Source organism: Aythya ferina (genome assembly GCF_964211825.1).
Source record: "Aythya ferina genome assembly, chromosome: 2".
Lineage (NCBI taxonomy): Eukaryota > Metazoa > Chordata > Aves > Anseriformes > Anatidae > Aythya > Aythya ferina.
The window spans coordinates 5,289,363-5,307,317 of NC_140297.1; the positions used below are offsets into that span (position 1 = coordinate 5,289,363).

At 46.3% G+C, this 17,955-nt stretch overlaps 1 protein-coding gene across 2 annotated transcripts in view; it reads left to right on the forward strand.

The window, feature by feature from the left end:
- Positions 1–16,419, forward strand: part of VILL (villin like) — a 33,128-nt gene extending 16,709 nt beyond the window's left edge. For both annotated transcript variants that reach the window (XM_084507695.1, XM_084507694.1), the window contains exons 7-20: positions 994–1,193; positions 1,282–1,360; positions 2,216–2,314; positions 4,545–4,698; positions 5,730–5,830; positions 6,452–6,589; positions 7,153–7,311; positions 8,399–8,578; positions 9,137–9,282; positions 9,953–10,097; positions 10,804–10,992; positions 12,530–12,598; positions 13,813–14,067; positions 15,263–16,419. In XM_084507695.1, the coding sequence (XP_084363821.1) occupies positions 994–1,193; positions 1,282–1,360; positions 2,216–2,314; positions 4,545–4,698; positions 5,730–5,830; positions 6,452–6,589; positions 7,153–7,311; positions 8,399–8,578; positions 9,137–9,282; positions 9,953–10,097; positions 10,804–10,992; positions 12,530–12,598; positions 13,813–14,067; positions 15,263–15,376 (2,028 nt within the window). In that variant the 3' untranslated portion in view covers positions 15,377–16,419. The remainder of the gene's footprint in view (positions 1–993; positions 1,194–1,281; positions 1,361–2,215; positions 2,315–4,544; positions 4,699–5,729; positions 5,831–6,451; positions 6,590–7,152; positions 7,312–8,398; positions 8,579–9,136; positions 9,283–9,952; positions 10,098–10,803; positions 10,993–12,529; positions 12,599–13,812; positions 14,068–15,262) is intronic.
- Positions 16,420–17,955: the final 1,536 nt, after the last annotated feature.

Genomic DNA, 17,955 nt, shown 5'->3' on the forward strand with positions numbered 1-17,955 from the left:
TAACTGCAATAACTACCCCAGGAGTGGTTGAATTTCAATTTATTTTTTACATCACAGGGAATTCCAGCTTGGTGAGTATGAGACAAGCAGGAATGCATGAACCAGGTTTTGATAGGTCAGATCCCTATTTATAAAGGCATTTTACAAAGAGGTCATTAATCCTTATTTTATTGATAGAGGAACTGTGATATAGGGATGTAATAAGCCAGATTTATCTACAGGTCATTAACAAAGCTGATGGTTGTCATTATACACATTAAAAGGCGAGTGGAACTGCTCTTCACATAATGGCATGTGATGATCTGGGGTTGGGGGAGACCTCACAGGGAAGGCAGTTGTCCAGGGCACGATGGGTTGAGATGAAGATCCAACAGAGGGTGAGACAGAGAAGAAAGGGAACAAGACAGAGGGAAGACTAGAAGAACAGGTTCATCTCAGGCCTGGCAATCAAACAGGTAATTTCCTAGGTCTAACAGAGATGTCTCCCTTTAAAATCTGTTGTGGTAAGAGTCACGGGAGGGGAAAAAAAAAAAAAAAATGGAAGATGGAAATAATTTGTTTGGCATTTCACACTTTTTTCAGATAAAACATCCATGTTTTTCAAATACTTGAAACCTTTAAATGTAAAATGTCACCACGTCCAGGGTCCTACAGCTCTACAGCATCCAGCCTCATTGTCCTCAGCACATGTGTTTCTCTCCCAGAACTTCTCAGGATTATTGGACCTGCTTGTGTACTGTCATACATAAGCAATGCCCGCTGTGGCTACTGCATGTCTGTACTAAGCAGTATCTTTCTGAGATAGAATTAATAAACAGGCATAAAGGACAAACCCCATTTTCAAATAGCAAGATGTGAGGACACTAGCATCTTTGGAGAGCTGTGGTAATCTGGTGTAGACAACTAGTACTCGGTCATTGCTCTAGGTCTGACACAATGCTTGCTGAATTTGTTGTATGGACCAGAATTAATCTCCTGATGATGCTTGTGCAGGGCCTCGCGTTGGCTCGTAGCATCAGGGACAGTGAAAGAGGCGGCCGCGCTCAGATTGGCATCATTGACAATGAGAAAGACTCCCCAGACCTCCTAAAGATCATGAAGATGGTGCTGGGGGAGAGGCGTGGGGAGCTCCGAGATGCCATCCCGGACACGAAAGCAGATGAATTGCAGAAAGCAAATGTCAGGCTCTACCAGTAAGTCTGGGGCTGGGCCTCCAAACCCCATCCCTTGCCACAGCAGGCACTGTGCAGCCTGACCCTACTCATTAACTCTGTCTTTCAGTGTCTACGAGAAGGACAATGACCTGGTGGTACAGGAGATAGCCACTCGGCCCCTGACACAGGACCTGCTCCAGCACGAGGTGAAAGACATCAGCCTTTATAGCAATAAAAAGGAGGCTGTGGTTCTCTTTATTTTCAGCTGAGCACCTGTTTCTATAGAATAACTCATTTCCTGGAAATTATCAGCCCTTCTGTCCTTCCAGATTAACAGTGTCCTTCCCAAACAAGACAGCTTAGCCTTTACCTACAGCTTTAGTGGCCAGAGGCAGGCAGTGAAGCAGGTTGAAGCTTCTCTAACAAGAGATGGCAAACCCACCCTGTCATCCAAGGACAGTGTTACCTTGGCAATCGTTATAAAAGGAGAGTCAAAGCTGGAGGCCAGGAATAAATTCCAGATGGAAACAAGGCTTCTTAATATCTGATGTTCTGCTGCAACTCTCCATCTGCAGCATTCAGAGCAAATTAACACTGTGTTCAAAAAATCATGAATTTAGATATATTTTCATGCTGTAGCAAGTGACTAGTCTAAATGACATTCCGCCAGCCTGAAAAACAAGAAGCCTTTGGTCTCACAGTGGGTTGTCACTTTGGACCACCAGCTCTCTGCAGAGGAGGCAGGCTGCCTGGCAGCCATCTCAACCTGCTGGGGTTCAGGATCCTGATGCAACACTTTTAGCTTCATACTGGGGACATGTAATAGTCATGAAGAAGAGGTCTAGGGTTGATGGTACTTGTTAGCCCAATTTTGAACCAGTAAATCCATCCTGTGTTGCCTCTACTAATGGTTTACCAACATTAAAACTCTGGAAGGTGATGAAATAAGCTAGAGGTACATCTAATCTAGGTCTTCAGGAAGAATCCAACTTGGGTAGGCTACAAATGAGGATCTTTGCCTGATGAGATCTTTTTACATATATTTTTTGGTTTCTTCTCAGGACTGCTACATTTTAGACCAAGGTGGCTATAAGATTTATGTCTGGAGAGGAAAAGCCTCCAACCAGGAAGAGAAAAAAGCAGCCTTCACTCGAGCTGTGGTGAGTAGTGCAAACAATGTCGTGGGAGGTTAACTAAGCACTAATCTAGATCTGACCACTAATTACAATTAAAAATAGGTCTTGAGGAGCTGGCCTGGGTAATAACAGAGAAAGAACTTCTAAGGGAGGTGCGATGACATAATGTAAAATGGTTATTCAGCAAATCTCACTAAGGGCTGTCACTGAGAGTACAAAGAAATTGGTTAAGGACAAGAAAATGTAAAAGAATAAATGCCATGTTACACAGTAACTGGTAGACTTGTGGAATTTGTTGCTTCAAGAAATGGTGCAGGCAGAGAGGATCAGCAGGGCTGAAAAGGGATTAGGTCAATTCATGGTCAACGGGCCCATAAACAGATATTGAAGGGGGAGGCTCTTATAGCCTCTGTAACATCCATGACCCCATATTGTGAATATTAGGGAGAACAAAGGGATCACATTGCAGATAGCTACAAGGCTCACATGTTTTAGCTGAACAACATCTCTTACTGCCACTGTCCAAGGCAGCACAGATCACTGCTCTGAACCAGAAAGGCACATCTTGTGTCCCCAACCAAGTGTAATACTACTGAGAAAGTCAGTGGGGAGTTGAATTTCTTGGGCTCTCTGAAAAAACACACCTGATATTAAGTGCTATAGTTCTCAATCCCAAGACCATTACAGGCAACAAATATTTTTCAGAGTGTCAATGGGCCCATGTGAATTCGAAGCCAGCACAGGGCTCTTCCACTTGATAAAAAGAGATCTGTTATTAACCGTTACTAACTTGAATTAGTCAAGCTGCTGAAAAACCATGGTTCCTGTTAAGGTAGAGCACTCCAGCATAGCACACAGGTGCCTATGCTACTCCTTCAGATAAGTTGCCACGCAGTCGTTTTCCGGCAGAACATGCCTCAACACTTCCATTCAGACAAAGTTAGCCTCATGGGAGCCTGAGTGTGTAAGGCATTTGGTGGTTTTGCATGGTAGTTGGCAGATGGAAATGAAGTCTACAAGGGAATTTAACTTTTAATTCATCTATTGACTTACGTGAAGACCATAAATGGGCTCATTTTCAGTGAGATCTTACTTGGAGATACTGAACCTCAATGGCCCCACCTTCAGTGAGATCCTACCTGAGATACCCAACTTCAATAACAATTACTCCTATTGTCCCAGGGAAGAAAAGCTTAGATGAACTTTGACTTAAAACTTATCTCACAATCCTCTGTGCTCCTTTCAAAAGCTTAACCCAGATGCTTTTTATAGGCAATCAGCTCTGCAAATTCTGGCCCTGAGCTACAAATGTAGAACAACAGATATCTCTTACTTTCAGCGTGGCAGGTGGGAGGGATGGGAAGACCATCTGCTCTGCTTTTCCCTGGGGGTAGTATGTGGCTGCGGTATTTACAGCAGAAGATGAATGCTCAGAAAGCCCACGTTCAGGCTCCTTCCCTGAAACATGGCTGTCAGCATTGTACCTCCAGGTCATCCTGGAGTCTGCCGAGATAAACATGAGAGCAGTTCTCAAAAACCAAGCAATGACTTTGACATTGTGGCAGAACACAGATCATTTTCGTCCTTAGCACATTGTATCAAGCACCTCTGTTGAAGCACTCTTTTAACTCAATAGTTGCTCTATTTCAAAGAAATAATATGTTTTCAGGAAAATAAAATAATTATTAAAAAAAAAAAAAAAAAACAGATTTATGAGAGTTTTACCCCCTTCAGAATATGTGTCACATTCTGTGGTATGTAACTGCCTCCATTCCTTCACTATCTTGGCATACATGCCCTCTACCATGCTAAAGGGAGGACAGGATCCCTGTTTCAGAGAGGGTCTTTTTGGCACAAAAGTAAGTTGAACTAGGCTCTCAGGTCATGGGCACATGCCATCACTGTTCTCTCCCCTTCCACTCACGGATCTATGACCAGAAGCTCTCCAGAGCTGAATGAGGTAGAAGGAGGCTGTGCATTAGACCTATTGAGTTAGATTTTCTTCAGGACTTAAATGCCATGCAGAAATTAAGTTTAGGATGTGATCCAGCTGGACGTCCTCTAAATTTGTAGACATCTGCATAAGTCCGAATGCAAGTGTCTTCATCTTGGAGTGAATCCTGCCCTTGGTTATACTTCTGTGTTCAGCTGCAGGTGGAAGTTTGCTTTTGGGGCTGGTTTAAGCCACTTCTTCTTCCCATGTCCATGAGAACTGTGGTGTGTCCCCACTAATGCCCCTTTTCTACCCCGTTAGGGTTTTATCCAGGCCAAAGGCTACTCTCCTTCTACCAATATTGAAGTGATCAACGATGGTGCAGAGTCAGCCATGTTCAAACAGCTCTTCCAGAAGTGGACAGAAAAGGATGAAACACTAGGACTGGGCAAAATCTATACTGTTGGTAAAACTGGTGAGTATGTTTTCAGAGCCATGTCTTACCCTACGTTTGACTTTGCTACCTGTGATAAGCCACAGCTGAGGAAACATCACTCACATTAACTGTTCCCTGTCCTCAGCTCTTTGAAAATCCAGTGCACATTCTTCTCATGTTCTGTATTTTCCACCTTCTTCAGTAGAAACAATGATTCAGCAATTGAACAATGTTCAAAACTGCTGGGGCTTTTTGCATAAATCAAACTGCCACTTATTCCAAATGTGAATGCTGGCAGAAGATCAATCTCATCTGAAAAAAAAAAAATGTGTGCAGAAAATTCACACTTGTAGAACTTCTTAATTTTCTTTAGAGAGGGCTAATGATGAACCTGCTAAGGAAGTGTTGAACAACATTCTGCTTTCATTTACACTGGCATCCACCCAAGCCCCTCCTGACGTCAATGGAATTATTCTGTATTTACACCAGTGTAAATGGTGCCCCCATTTATCATGCTGCTGAAGTGAATATTGCAAGGCATTAACCCCAAAGAGTAAACATTGAAGAGGGAGATCTTCCTGACAGAGAGAAGTGACAGAGATGCTGAATGTCTCCATCAGTAATATCTTCAGAGATGCAAATACCCTTCTTCTGCAAGTTCTCTCTCCCTGCTGTCCATAAATACTCTCTTTATCATGAGCTGAAAAACTGTAGGCATTCTAGTTCTAAAAGCAGCATTCAAAAATGAGGGAAATATGTATAGATTTGGAAAACAATTATGAATTTTTGGTCATGAGATAACTTCTATTTTTATCTGCCAATCATCACAACTTTCCAGTAAAGTGCTATATGGGCAGTTGCCAGCCTGTAACAGATCAACGCTGGAGTGTGTGAGCTCTTGTATAACCCGAAATCAACATTTGCCTACTGCTGACCAAGTTTTTCTTACATGCATAATGATTGTGTGTGTGTGTGTGTGTGTGTGTGTGTGTGCACGAAGGTGATGCATAGGGTTTGTATGTTATTGTGCATTCACTGGGTTCTTGCCTTTATTCTGCTGGTACATGCAGCCAAGGTGGAGCAAGTGAAGTTTGACACGACTCAGCTCCATGCCAGACCAGAGCTAGCTGCTGAGCAGAGAATGGTGGATGATGCGTCTGGGGACATTGAGGTGAGAGAGCTCCTTTGACTGACAGAGAATGCAATTACCAAAGTGTTTCCAAACTTCTCTGCCTTTTCATACAGCAGCTGTATGAGCTGTGCCCACCTGTCCTCCCCAAAGTAGCATGGTTGTGGCCAGAGCAATCTGCTTACAAACTCCAACCAAGCAGCAGTTACCTCTAGGGCATTTCTCCTCCAGCTCATGTCCACCAGAGAAAAGCAGCCACCAAGCTGAACCCTCTCCTGCCATGTGCACAGGGCACGAGGCTGAATCAGGAGCAGCTCCCTTCTCACACTGTCCCCGAGTTCAGTCTATATTACATGTGTCAGTGCAGAGCAGAGGCCACTTTCCTTTTTCTGTGGCCTCCCATGGAAGACAGAATTGGTTGAGAGATGGGCCATGGGTCTGAGAAGCTGCATCTCCACCTCCTTGAGATCCACTGACTGTTCAGTTATGGCACATATATTATGACAGTCACTAGATAGACGTGACTTTGCCAGCAAGCACTTTAATCAAGCTGGGGGTTGTCTTTCCAGATGAAGACCTGAACTTCAGTGGTCTTTTGGCAAAGGGGCTGTTCTGTCTTCACGTTGACTACACTGCTGCTCACTAACATGTTTCTCACACTAGGTGTGGAGAATTGAGGACCTGCAGATGCAGCCGGTGAATCCCAAGACATACGGGCAGTTCTACGGAGGTGATTGCTACCTGGTCCTGTACACCTACCTCAGATCAGGCCGGCCTCACTATGTCCTCTACATGTGGCAGGTAGGTCAAACTGAAACAGAAGGGACTGTGCTGTGTCTGCTAGAAGCCTGAAACTCAAAGGAAGAGTTGCACACAAAAATCCTAAGTAAAACATCCAGAAGAACTCACGAGTCCTTTGCTCATCAATTGTCCACTTGGAATCATCCCAAGCTCTGCTTTGTAGGCTGCATGGACACTGAGCCCAAGCTAGCATCAGGCAGAGAGCCAGCAATGTCATAGAGAAGTGGTGAAGGGTTATAGGACTCACAATGCTGAGGCTGAACCTTGTGGTCTTTCAGATTGTCCTTTAAGACCTCAGCTCCTAGGGTCTACTGAGTATATGAATACCAATAGCTCTGCTCGTTAAATTATAATTTCCTCTCCTGGAATGCATGCTTTTATCTAAAGCTTTGAAAATGTGATCCTAAAGGTTTCAAAAGAATGAAATAAATGAAATGTAAAAATCAAGTCATTTTTAACTTTCATGTTATTGTACACAGGGCTTTGGATTGGCAAGATGTTACACTTTTCAGAGCTTTACACCCTTCCCCTCATCATGTTGCACGTTGCATCTTCTTCCCTAGGGTCGCCATGCTTCTGTGGATGAAATCACTGCCTGTGCCCTCAATGCCATTGAGCTGGACAAAAAGCACGGGGACGAAGCTGTGCAGGTGCGCGTGACTATGGGCAAGGAGCCAGCACACTTCCTGGCAATCTTCAAGGGCAAGCTGATCATTTACGAGGTAACGTGGCTTCGTGTGCATGGTCAGTGGAAGGTGAAAGCAGCAGTGATGGATTGGCAGTGACAATGGAAATAGTCCAGAAAAATGGGCTGGTATTCAGGAAGAGATCCTGCCAGGTCCGTATGGGCTGGCATGGGAAAGTGGTGGAATATTTTTAGCTCTTCCTTTGTGGGTGCAAATAGAGCCATCGTTGCTGTAATGTGTTTTCAACCCCCTCCCCTTCAGCCTACAGTTGGGTAACTGAGACACAGAGGGGCTGATTTCCATTTCCACAGCACTGAAGCAGTCTCTAGTGTGGTAGGAACATTGGAACATCACAGGACCTGAGTTTTCCACACTAACTTCCCAAGTTAGTGAGTAGGCTCAACACCACATGAGAAAAGGGGAACAATCCTGGACTGGCTTGGACTCAGCTGTCCACCCCTGAGCTCCAGTGTTAATGCATTAACATTCTTTCTTTCCAACTCTATACCAAAATATTTTGCAGTTACAATAGGATGATAGTATCATAAATTACAGGTAACATAATCCTTCAGGGCCTGCCTCCACAGGAGTTCCTCCAAAACACCCAGCAAGCAGTTAACATGGTTTGAATTTTCCCTGCCTGAATTACACCACATTAACTTCTAACTCACTTTCCTTTGGGTGCCAACATCTCTGGTAGAGACACTGCAAATGGCTGGGAAAGAGGGGGCTTGTCCTCAGCTCTCTGTGTTGGCTTAAAGCATATGATCACACACCACACACCACAGCATATGATCAGAAGAGCACAGCTGGAAATCTGAGTCCAGCTGCTTTGCCCAGTTTACATGGCAAGTGCTTTGCGGACTCTAAGATCTGCTGAGCATCTTGACGGGAGCTGGTCAAGATGCAGAATAACCAGGGAGCAATGTGGAAGTTACAACATGTGGGTTTTATTCTGGTCTGGAACCAGAAGTTATTTGCATTTCCTCACCTGCTCTGTGCAGGCCCGTGGTCTGTTGCTGTGTGGGGTTCTGGGAAACCAAGTCTTCTTCCCTCAAATTAGTTTTACCCTGGATTTGCACCCTCACCTCCCAACACCATCCTTCTCTCTGTTGCCTTGCAGGGTGGCACAAGCCGGGCTCAGAAAAGCACGCCCGAGCCAGTGATCCGCCTCTTCCAGGTGAGGGGCACGAGCGAGATGAACACCAAGGCCACGGAGGTGCCAGCCCGGGCCTCCTCTCTCAACTCCAACGACGTCTTCCTGCTGGCCACCAACCAAGTCTGCTACCTGTGGTGTGGGAAGGTGAGACCACCGTGATCCCAGGGGAGGCAGCCCCAGGGGGATGAAATTGCTGATGTGGGTCTTGAGTCTCCAGCCTCAACTGAGCCGTGGAGGTGTAGCCTTGGGCACAGAGCCCATTAATTTCAGCGGAAGAAGGTGAACCCAGGAGAAGGCTTTGTCTGGAGGATTAGCAGTAAGACAGCCCTCTCTCTTCAGAAGTAACACACCTTGGGATTCATGTCATCCCATTTTACATGTTCTTACAGCTTTCACCTGAATAAAGCACCCCAGGCTATATTCAATTGTAAGAAACTAGCAAGATTTGGGCATGCTCATTTAACCTCTTCTAGTCTGCTTCAGGATGAGATGAGTTGCACCCCAGATGCCATTGACTGCACTGGCCATCACTTCAATGACTAGAAATAGATTCTTAGTGACCAGCTCACATGAGACCCTCAAAAGCACTGAAGCATGTCTAAAACTCTCTGGAGCATTGTGGAGATCAAGACAGTTCAGCCCTACTGATACGTTTCCCCAGTCTGCCACTAACTCATCCTCAATCTTCTGTCCTGAACCTAGGGCTGCAGCGGAGATGAGAGGGAGATGGCAAAGATGGTGGCTGACATCGTCTCCAGACGGGACAAGCACACCATTCTGGAGGGACAAGAGCCAGCAGAGTTCTGGGAAGCGCTGGGAGGCAAAGCCCCTTATGCCAGTGAAAAGAGGTAATAGTGACCGGGTGGTTCCTCTGGGCTTACCCAGGGAACATTAAATAAAAGATCAGACCTTTGCAGGAAGGTGGGTAAGCACTTTGATTCCATATCCTCACCAATGGGAGCACTGGATCAGAATATTCCCAAAAGCTCGGTTTCACACAGTCAGAAATCGCACCAAGATGACTCTTGTCTTGGTTTTGGGTATTGGGTTGGATGGATTTCCCCACGGTAAATCCATCTCATGTTTTGTCATAAGAGTTACATGACCCACATCCTCCATTTCCAGCCATTACTGGCCTTATGGGCAGCCCCAGAAGATTCACAAAACTGAATTGGCATTTAAGCAACCTGGAAATCTGCAGCCCTCAGAGCTGGAGACATGTTGCTTTGCAACCAAGTGATCTGATGTGGCTTTCACCTGGCAGCAGGCTCTTCTCCACATGGAGGGAAGAGTTCTTCTGCCTTTGCCTTTGGGTGGAAAAAGTTACCTTTAACATAGTAAAAATGGTACAAGTATCTTGTGCAAACTGATGTCGCTGAATTTCAGGCCCTCTGACAAGTGCTGCCATGTTTCCATTTCACCCTGCATGGTCATGACTAGTAGTGGCAGGGCCCAGTGGTAAACAATACGGGAAAGGTTTTCATCTCAATTTTTCTTTCCCTGTCATGCATGAGGAAGGTTTCAAGAGCAGATCACACACTACCAGCCTCGCCTCTTTGAGTGCTCCAACCAGACAGGGCGGTTCATCATGACAGAAGTGGTGGGCTTCTGCCAGGAAGACTTGGACGAAGACGATGTCATGCTGCTAGATACTTGGGAAGAGGTCAGTACAGACTCCCCTACCCTCCAGACATATTTTCAAACAGGTTATGGCTTAATTCATATGTGTCTGTCATTCACCATGAAAATGAGGGCCATATGTCTTCTGCCCTGTCTCTAAACCCTTCCTGATACCTGGTCAGGCAAGCAGGCAAATGTCTAATTCTTCTCACCTAAGTAAAAACACTTCAGTGAGGCTCTGTTGTTAGCCTGTATGAAAAGTGGGAAACTGAGGCACAGAAAGCAAAGCACTTTGGCCAAGGTTGCTTAGTGTGTACACTCAGTGTGAGGAATGTAGTTCCTCCTAATCAGGATGGTTTCAGACACAATCTAAAGACAGACAATAGTTTTTCCTCCTTCCCTCTCCTCTACTCCTAGACTAGATGTTTTCAAAGCAGAGCAAAAGCAATCAGTTCCCATGTTTCTGGAGAGCAAAGGGCATACCTGAGCTTACCACTAATAGTCCTGAACCAGGGGCTCAGGTTTTAGCTTCCTTTTCTCCCTATTTTCTGACATATTTATGCTTTGTGCCTATCTCAGAAGCAAAATCCCTCTTGGTTGGGACTAAATCTGAGATAAAAATCCCAGGTGGTTATTGGGAAACAACAGTTGCAGTCTTATCTCCACTTCACTTGTCAGGGGAGAACAAAGAGCTGTGTCTGCACAGGTCCTAACTGCTCACTGGTCTTCAATGCCTTCTCTCATTCCAGATTTTCCTTTGGGTTGGCAAAGCCTCCAACACATATGAGAGGAACGAGGCAATTGCCTCGGCCAAGGAGTATCTCAAGACCCATCCAGCGGGGAGAGACTTGGCAACTCCAATAATACTGGTGAAGCAGGGTTGTGAACCCCTCAACTTCACAGGATGGTTCAACGCTTGGGACCCCTACAAATGGAGTGTAAGTTGCTGGGGTGTGAGGAGCAAACCCTCCCTATGACTTTTCCCTCAGCAGCTTCTGTTCCCTCATCAGCAAAAAGTACCTGTTTGGTGCAATGGGCTTCTGCAAATATAAGTAAATGTGCTTTAACTCACACCTGTTTTGTGTGCAGCATGGTTGGATGGAGGAAGGAGCGATGCACTCATCCATCCAGACCATGCACCAGCTGGTCCAGCCTGCCTGGGGGTGCAGCACAGAATTTATTGGGAATAAAGGGCAACCCTGGAGGAGCTTCGGTTGTTAACAGACCTGGAATAGCTCATGAGGAAGCAAGCTTGCCAGGCTGCACCCAAATTCCTGCCACCCGATGGCACCTGTGTGCACAGTTTAGGAAAGGAAAAGCATTAGGATGATGAGCAGCTGGGAAAAGCTGAGCTCCCAGGTGGTGTTCCCCTGGACCCTTCTGCAGTGGGCTGCCACTGATTGTCCCTTCTTCCTCCTGTATTTTTTACAAAAATCATTGTTCAACCTATTCACAAGCAGTCTCATCTTCTGGTAAATAAATCTGTAAATAAATCCCACACTGGAGCCTGAGGGAGGACAACCAGGGTGGTGGGTGAAAATACCCAGGGGACTTCACACCGCAGGAAATCTCATACAGAGAGATTTTTCTCCTGTAGCTGAATTTGCATCATATTTATTTGCAGTCTCTAAGGTGGTAGGAAATCATTCTTAAAAGCTGTATTTGGACAGATAAGACAGCATCTCCCAGAGCACTGACCCTTAAAACAACGTTGATGCTTAGAACAAAGGTCAGACCTTGATTTTTCTGAGCAACTGCTGAAAACTAAGTATGCAACTTATAAAATACATACATCTAAACATATCCCCTATATGCAGCTTTAACAACAACAGACAAGCCATTCAAACTGCTAACATCCCAGAAACATCTGGTGTTTGTGTTCCTTGCTCAGTTTTGGGTCTAAATGTGTTTGTTCTGCAGTCCCTGTGTTTATGTTGTTTGTTCTTATTGGGGATCTTTGCTGGATGGTGCTGCTAAGAACTGACATCTCCTGGCTGTTTAGGAAAACACAGCCCTCAGCTTGCCAGTGTATCTAGTACATTTCTTTTGTAGGAGCTAAAAGGTACCTGGTCACACATGGCACTAAAATGTCTGGGACTGAGGCTTTCAAAAATCTGTGGCTAAGTGAAACAGTGAAGTGAAAAAAAAAAAATAAAAAAAAATAACTTCTTATTCCAAATTTGCAAGATTAAAATTGCAAGATTAGTTTAAAATTTAGAAGATTTCAATTTAGCAGTAAATATTTCTCTTTGTCTGCCTTCTGTTTTCTGAAGTCTTTAAATCTTCTGTTTTCACCTGAGTGTGGCTCAGTCTCCTGGTTCCAGGAGCTGGGAGTTAAAGGAGACACCACTGCCACCCCAGTGAGCACCACTGGGCTTTAAAATTCATACGGTCTCCTGACCCTGTTAGGGGACAGCATGTGCTAATTAAAGGTGGCCCATGCTTCTAACCTCTTTCATGCCTCTTTACCTTTAGGATGGCAAGTCCTATGAGGAGATGAAGAACAGCTTAGGAGACATGTCGGCCATATCTGAGATTACAGTGGTGAGTGGCTTTGAGGTGGTATGGGTGGGAAACACCTGGGTTTAAACACCACCATGTCCCCCAGCCTACCACAGAATCACAGAACTGCAGAATCATTAAGGTTGGAAAAGCCCTCCAAGATCATCTGCTCCAACCATCCCCTACCACCAATGTCACCACTAAGCCATGTCCCCAAGCACCACGTCCAACCTCTCCTTGAACACCCCCAGGGATGGTGACTCCACCACCTCCCTGGGCAACCCGTCCCAGTGCCTGACTGCTCTTTCTGAGCAGAAATGTCTCCTCATTTCCAACCTGAACTTCCCCTGGCGCAACTTGAGGCAATTCCCTCTGATTCTATCACTAGTTACCTGTGAGAACAGGCTGAATCCCAGTTCACCACAACTAACTGCTTGAAGAAGCAGCTGTAATGACCAGAACAGATGTGGGGACCTCAAGCTGTCAGGATCAGAGCCATGCTCCTCAGTGAGAAGCAGAGGGAGTCGTGGTTAATAACCCATAAATACACCCAGATCTCCTAGGCCTTTTCCAGTCCTGTACAGAGGCACCTGAGGGCAGGAGACTGGTCAGCTGCTTTCTAAACTACATGTGCAAATGGAAGTGTGCACAGCTAAAAGAGCGTGAAATTAAGATCTGCATGATCAGTTTGCAGTGCTGTGGCCCCAAGACCCCAGAAATGGGGTCCCTGGTCAAGAAGGGCACAGCCCAGTGGGATATCCTGCAGAGAGAGCACAAGGTCCCATCAATCCCAAAAACTATTGTCACATGGGATCGGTTCTGCTTTGGACAGGAGCAGGGGGAAGGTTGGAAGGATGTGGTAGGGGCTTTGAACAAGGAGATGCCAGCACAGCAAAGGGGCCACATAATTTAGAAGTTTCAGACATGGTAGATATCTAATCTTACTGTCTGTACTCCCATGTGCATCCTCTCTCTGCCATTATCTTTTGAAAAATGAGACTACTTGAATTGTCTTCAGTTATTTCTAAGGGCTCTCAACAGGACTGTGCTTTTAACAGTCCTAACATCTTGATGTAATGTTGATGGAAGTGCTGGCCTGATGTTTTAGTGTCGACTTTCTCCTTGATGCTTTGGCTCTCCAGAGCAACAGATGTTCTGTGCCAGGAACAGTCCCTTCAACCCCGACAGAAAGAAAGACTCACGGATAACCCCCAAGTTGCCTTGCTTCTCTTGACATCTTTTCCTCCATTTGGCAGGACCTTAACAACATCAGCCTGAGCAAGAAAACCCTCAGCATGACCAACTTGGCTGTTTCAAGTACAGTGAGTGCTTCCCCCGAGTACAAATCCCACTTCAACCACGCCGACAGCAGCAGCTACACCAACAGCAGCAGCTACACCAACAGCAGCCCTTCCCCAATGCCCAACGGCGAAGGAATCTACTCCCGGGAGGTGCTGATGAACAAGACCGTGGATGAACTTCCAGAAGGAGTGGATCCCACTAAAAAAGAGGTGACAGCACTGCTGGTTTGATGTCTTTGTAGCTCAACCTGGAACTTAGTTGCAGGCTAAGAGCACAGGCACCTTGGGTTATTAAATCCTACTTGAGGCTAAAGGAGATGACAGCTGGACACGGAGCTCTATTGAAAAAGCAGGAGTTTGATGTGAGAGGAAACTGTGGTAGTTTTACTGTAGTTGAAATATTCCTCTTTTTTTTTATGGAAGAAAAGTGAATTTTAAATAGTTAATTAAAAAAATATGTTCTAAAGGCCGCTCAGAAGGAAACCAGGAGGTGTGTTTTGCCTGGGCTGTAGGTTTTTGTTTGCATTTGAAAATCCTTCCAGAAGGCATCTTGGTATTTTTTGGTTTTGTTTGTTTGTTGTCAGAAGCTTAGATTTCAGCAAAACCCACTGAGAAGGGCAGGGAGGAGCACCATATTTCAGCCCCACACTTTTGCCAACATCTGTAGTTGAGTGCAAGCAAGCTGGTGGGATGGACACAAGGGAATGCTTCCCTCTGTTCTCTACAACCCATGTTTGATGAGTTCCTTGCCCCAGCAGACCTTCAGGCAAAGACCAATGTTACAGCCAGATTTACATCTGGCCAGAGAGCTGTAGGGCCAGCAGCTCTGCCCTGCAGCAATGCCCATGTGCTAACGGCTGTATTTCAGCTGGGCTGTACAAGAGTCCTTTCTTTTACTCAAAATGCTGGAGAAAACTCAACTTCCATGTCCCACAGGGTCTTCCTGAGACCACTGTCTGAGTTCCTGTCTTTCCAGCAATAGGAGTGAGCGCTTCTAGTGGAATATTCAGGGGGCAATTAAGCCAGGGGAAGATGCTTTCATGGTGAATCACTGCCCGAGAAAGCACTCAAAAGTCAGGCCAGCAGAGTTCCTCTGAATCAGCATTAATTGTCCTGGCCTCAGTATGATCAGCAGGGACCAAATTCCAACCAGAGCATGCTAAGTGTCAAAACCAGGGCATCCCTTTGGGCTGGTGGGCTTTTATTCCCCTGGTGCTCTGGGCAGCGGGATGAGAAACAGTTGCTGGGACGTTCCATTTGCCAACACGAGGACAGACAGCAGGACAGGAGCTGCTTGCCTGGACTCAGGGGATGGCACGGTGAGGAAGGGGCACAGCTGATGGAGGTGTCCCAGCCTTTGCAAAAGCCTGTGCTGACCTCTCCTTGTTCTCTCGCCCTGCTGCAGTACTATCTCTCCGATGCTGATTTCCATGATATCTTCGGGAAGTCCAAACACGAGTTCTACCAGATGCCCAAATGGAAGCAGCAGAATGAGAAGAAGCAGTGTGGACTCTTCTGAGCCTGCAGGGGCCACCCAGCATCCAGTGACTCTGGGACCAACCCTTGCTCTCTTAGGAGCTGCAGGGAGGACGTACAGACATTTGCTCAACGAACCCAACCCAACATCTTAATCAGGCCAAGCTCCAACGCAGTTATTCCAGCAGCCACTGTTCAGGGGATGGCTCCTTTTTCCCTGCAAGTCCCCAAAACAAGGAGACAAAACCTTTCACAGAATGGCTTTGCAGGATGTTTTTGCCCCTTTTGGACACTTCATTGCTAATAGCCATGAAGACAAGTGTGTGTCACAGCTGTGTTGTAGCCTCTTCTTTTCCTCTCCCTTTTGCAAGCTGCCACATCCACAAGGCCATGATCTTCCTTCGTTTGGAGCAGTTTAAATTTAGGCGAGACAAGGGCCACTTGTAGCTGTTATATAAATTCTGGATGGGAAGAGAAGGGGAAAGCCCTAGGGAGAAAGCCTTGGGGTCAGGAAAAGGCAGTGGAGTGGCCAGATGTGTGATGGGGCAGCCCATGGAGTGCAACTGGCCAGGTCGGCCTCTTCTCACCCTGCAGAAAAGCTCCTCGTCATAAGCCAGCAAGGATCAATTATAGACTAACATGCATAGCCTAATGCAAGGAAAACAAATAAAAAATGGGTTGGGAAAAAATACGTATTTAGAGCATATTTATTAGCTAATCTATTTCAAGAAGATGATGAGATTAAAGGCTAGATGCAGCTGTTGATTTTGACTGCCCAAGAAGACTGATTTTTTTTTTTTCCATTCAGAAAACATCTCTGGTCCTACCATGAGCGTGACGGGGGGCAGGTGAGTCTGAGCCCACCTCCCCACAGACCAGAGCCTTGGCAAAGCCAGGAGGGTTTGGGGTATGAGCTCAATCTGATTGGAGGGGGCAGGGGGAAAAGTGAGTGATCAGTGATGAAGGGATGCAACTATATAGGAAAGGAGGAAAAACATATGTTTAAAAACCCCAAAGACGTGGTTTTAAAGCTTTACTCTATTTCCAGCCTGATGAGTGATTCCAAATAAACAGCCAACAGCAGCACTGTAAGTGTCTTTGGTTGGTGTGTGGGGTAGGACGGTGGTGGAGAAAAGCTCTGCAGGGCCTTCAAACACCTGGTCTTTGATGGAATTTGGGATCTTCCTTGGGAAGGAGAGTCCTAAACACCACAGTCTGGTCCATTTGTCTCCCCAGCCCATGCACTCTGCTCCTGAACCCCCCGTTCCCCACGTTGTTCAGCAGGTGGCTTGATTGCCTGGCCCTGCTGTAGGGATGTGGGGTTGGAGCTGAGGAGTTGCCAATGTGATGGTTGAGGAGCAGAGGGCTCTCATGCAGTACCCAGGAGGTCTGGAGGCACGGACCTACTGGCAGTGGGTTCTTCTGGACAGATCTTTGCATTTACAAATTGGTGGTTACTTCATATAAGCCACAACCACATGTGGCTTATATGAAGTAACCTTCATGCTCCTGCACCACTTCGTCTCATTTCTGCTTGAGGGTCCAGCCCCAGACCTACAGAAACACCCATGAAGAGTAAGGTGAGAGTCAAGCAGAGACGCAGATTGGCCGAATTGCTGGTGTGACTGCTCCTGTTGTGTTCACACTGGATATAATCAGTGCACATTATCCCTCTTCTAACACTACTACCACAGCTGGAAGCTGCAATCTATGTACAATATTTATTTTGCCCCGCTGCAGCATGCTCATGCCAGCTCCCAAATTAACGAATTGCGTGTGCTACTTCATAAAATGCAGCGATTCCACCCATCAGCCCTGGCAGGGGGCCTAATAAGCATCATGCAATCAACGGAGAGCAGTGGCAACCCTATCAGGTAAGGGAGATGAAGCTGGTTTGCTACGTGTTGCTTTCATTCGTGCTACCGTGATGCTCACCAGCAAATGGGAACGGAGCAGTCCTACCAGGACTCGGAAACCAGCAGGGTTATTTATTATTATTTTTTATATTATTGTTTTACAAATAATAGATCTCCAATATTTAGGCCTGCTGGAAACTGCTGCTGCTCTCCTCTTCTCATGGGGAGAGTTGGTTTTACTCTCTGCCTCTGTTTTATGAAGGAAAGGGCAGTTTCTCACCCACATCCTCCCTTTCATGCCACTTTTTGCCTTTGCTGCAGCATCTGGTGGGTCGTGGCCCACATCTGCTGCTCTTCTCCTGCCCCTTCTACCTATCCCATTTCCCCTAACCTCTGTACCTATCCCACAAGGGATGTTGCCTTCCCACAGATCTTGCCTACCTCCACAACAGGCAGCGGCAGCCTTGGCTTCTCCATGTAGTCCATCTAAACCCACCCTGACCATGGATGGAAGGTGAGGTCCTGCACATCTCCCCCAGCTCTCATCTCTCCCAGATCCTTAAAACAAAATGTTCGGAGCGTCCTGGGAGCCCGGGTGGACCAAACTCAGGGTGTCTCTGAGGTAGAACTAAAGATGCTCCAACCTTGGCCTTCCAACGTGCCTCCTGGTGCGATGTTCCCTGTCCTAGAAGTGAGCTGAGTGAAAGCCCATGTCACTGCAGGACACCCAGCTCTGCCTCAGAGCCCTCTGCTGCTCTCAAACTCC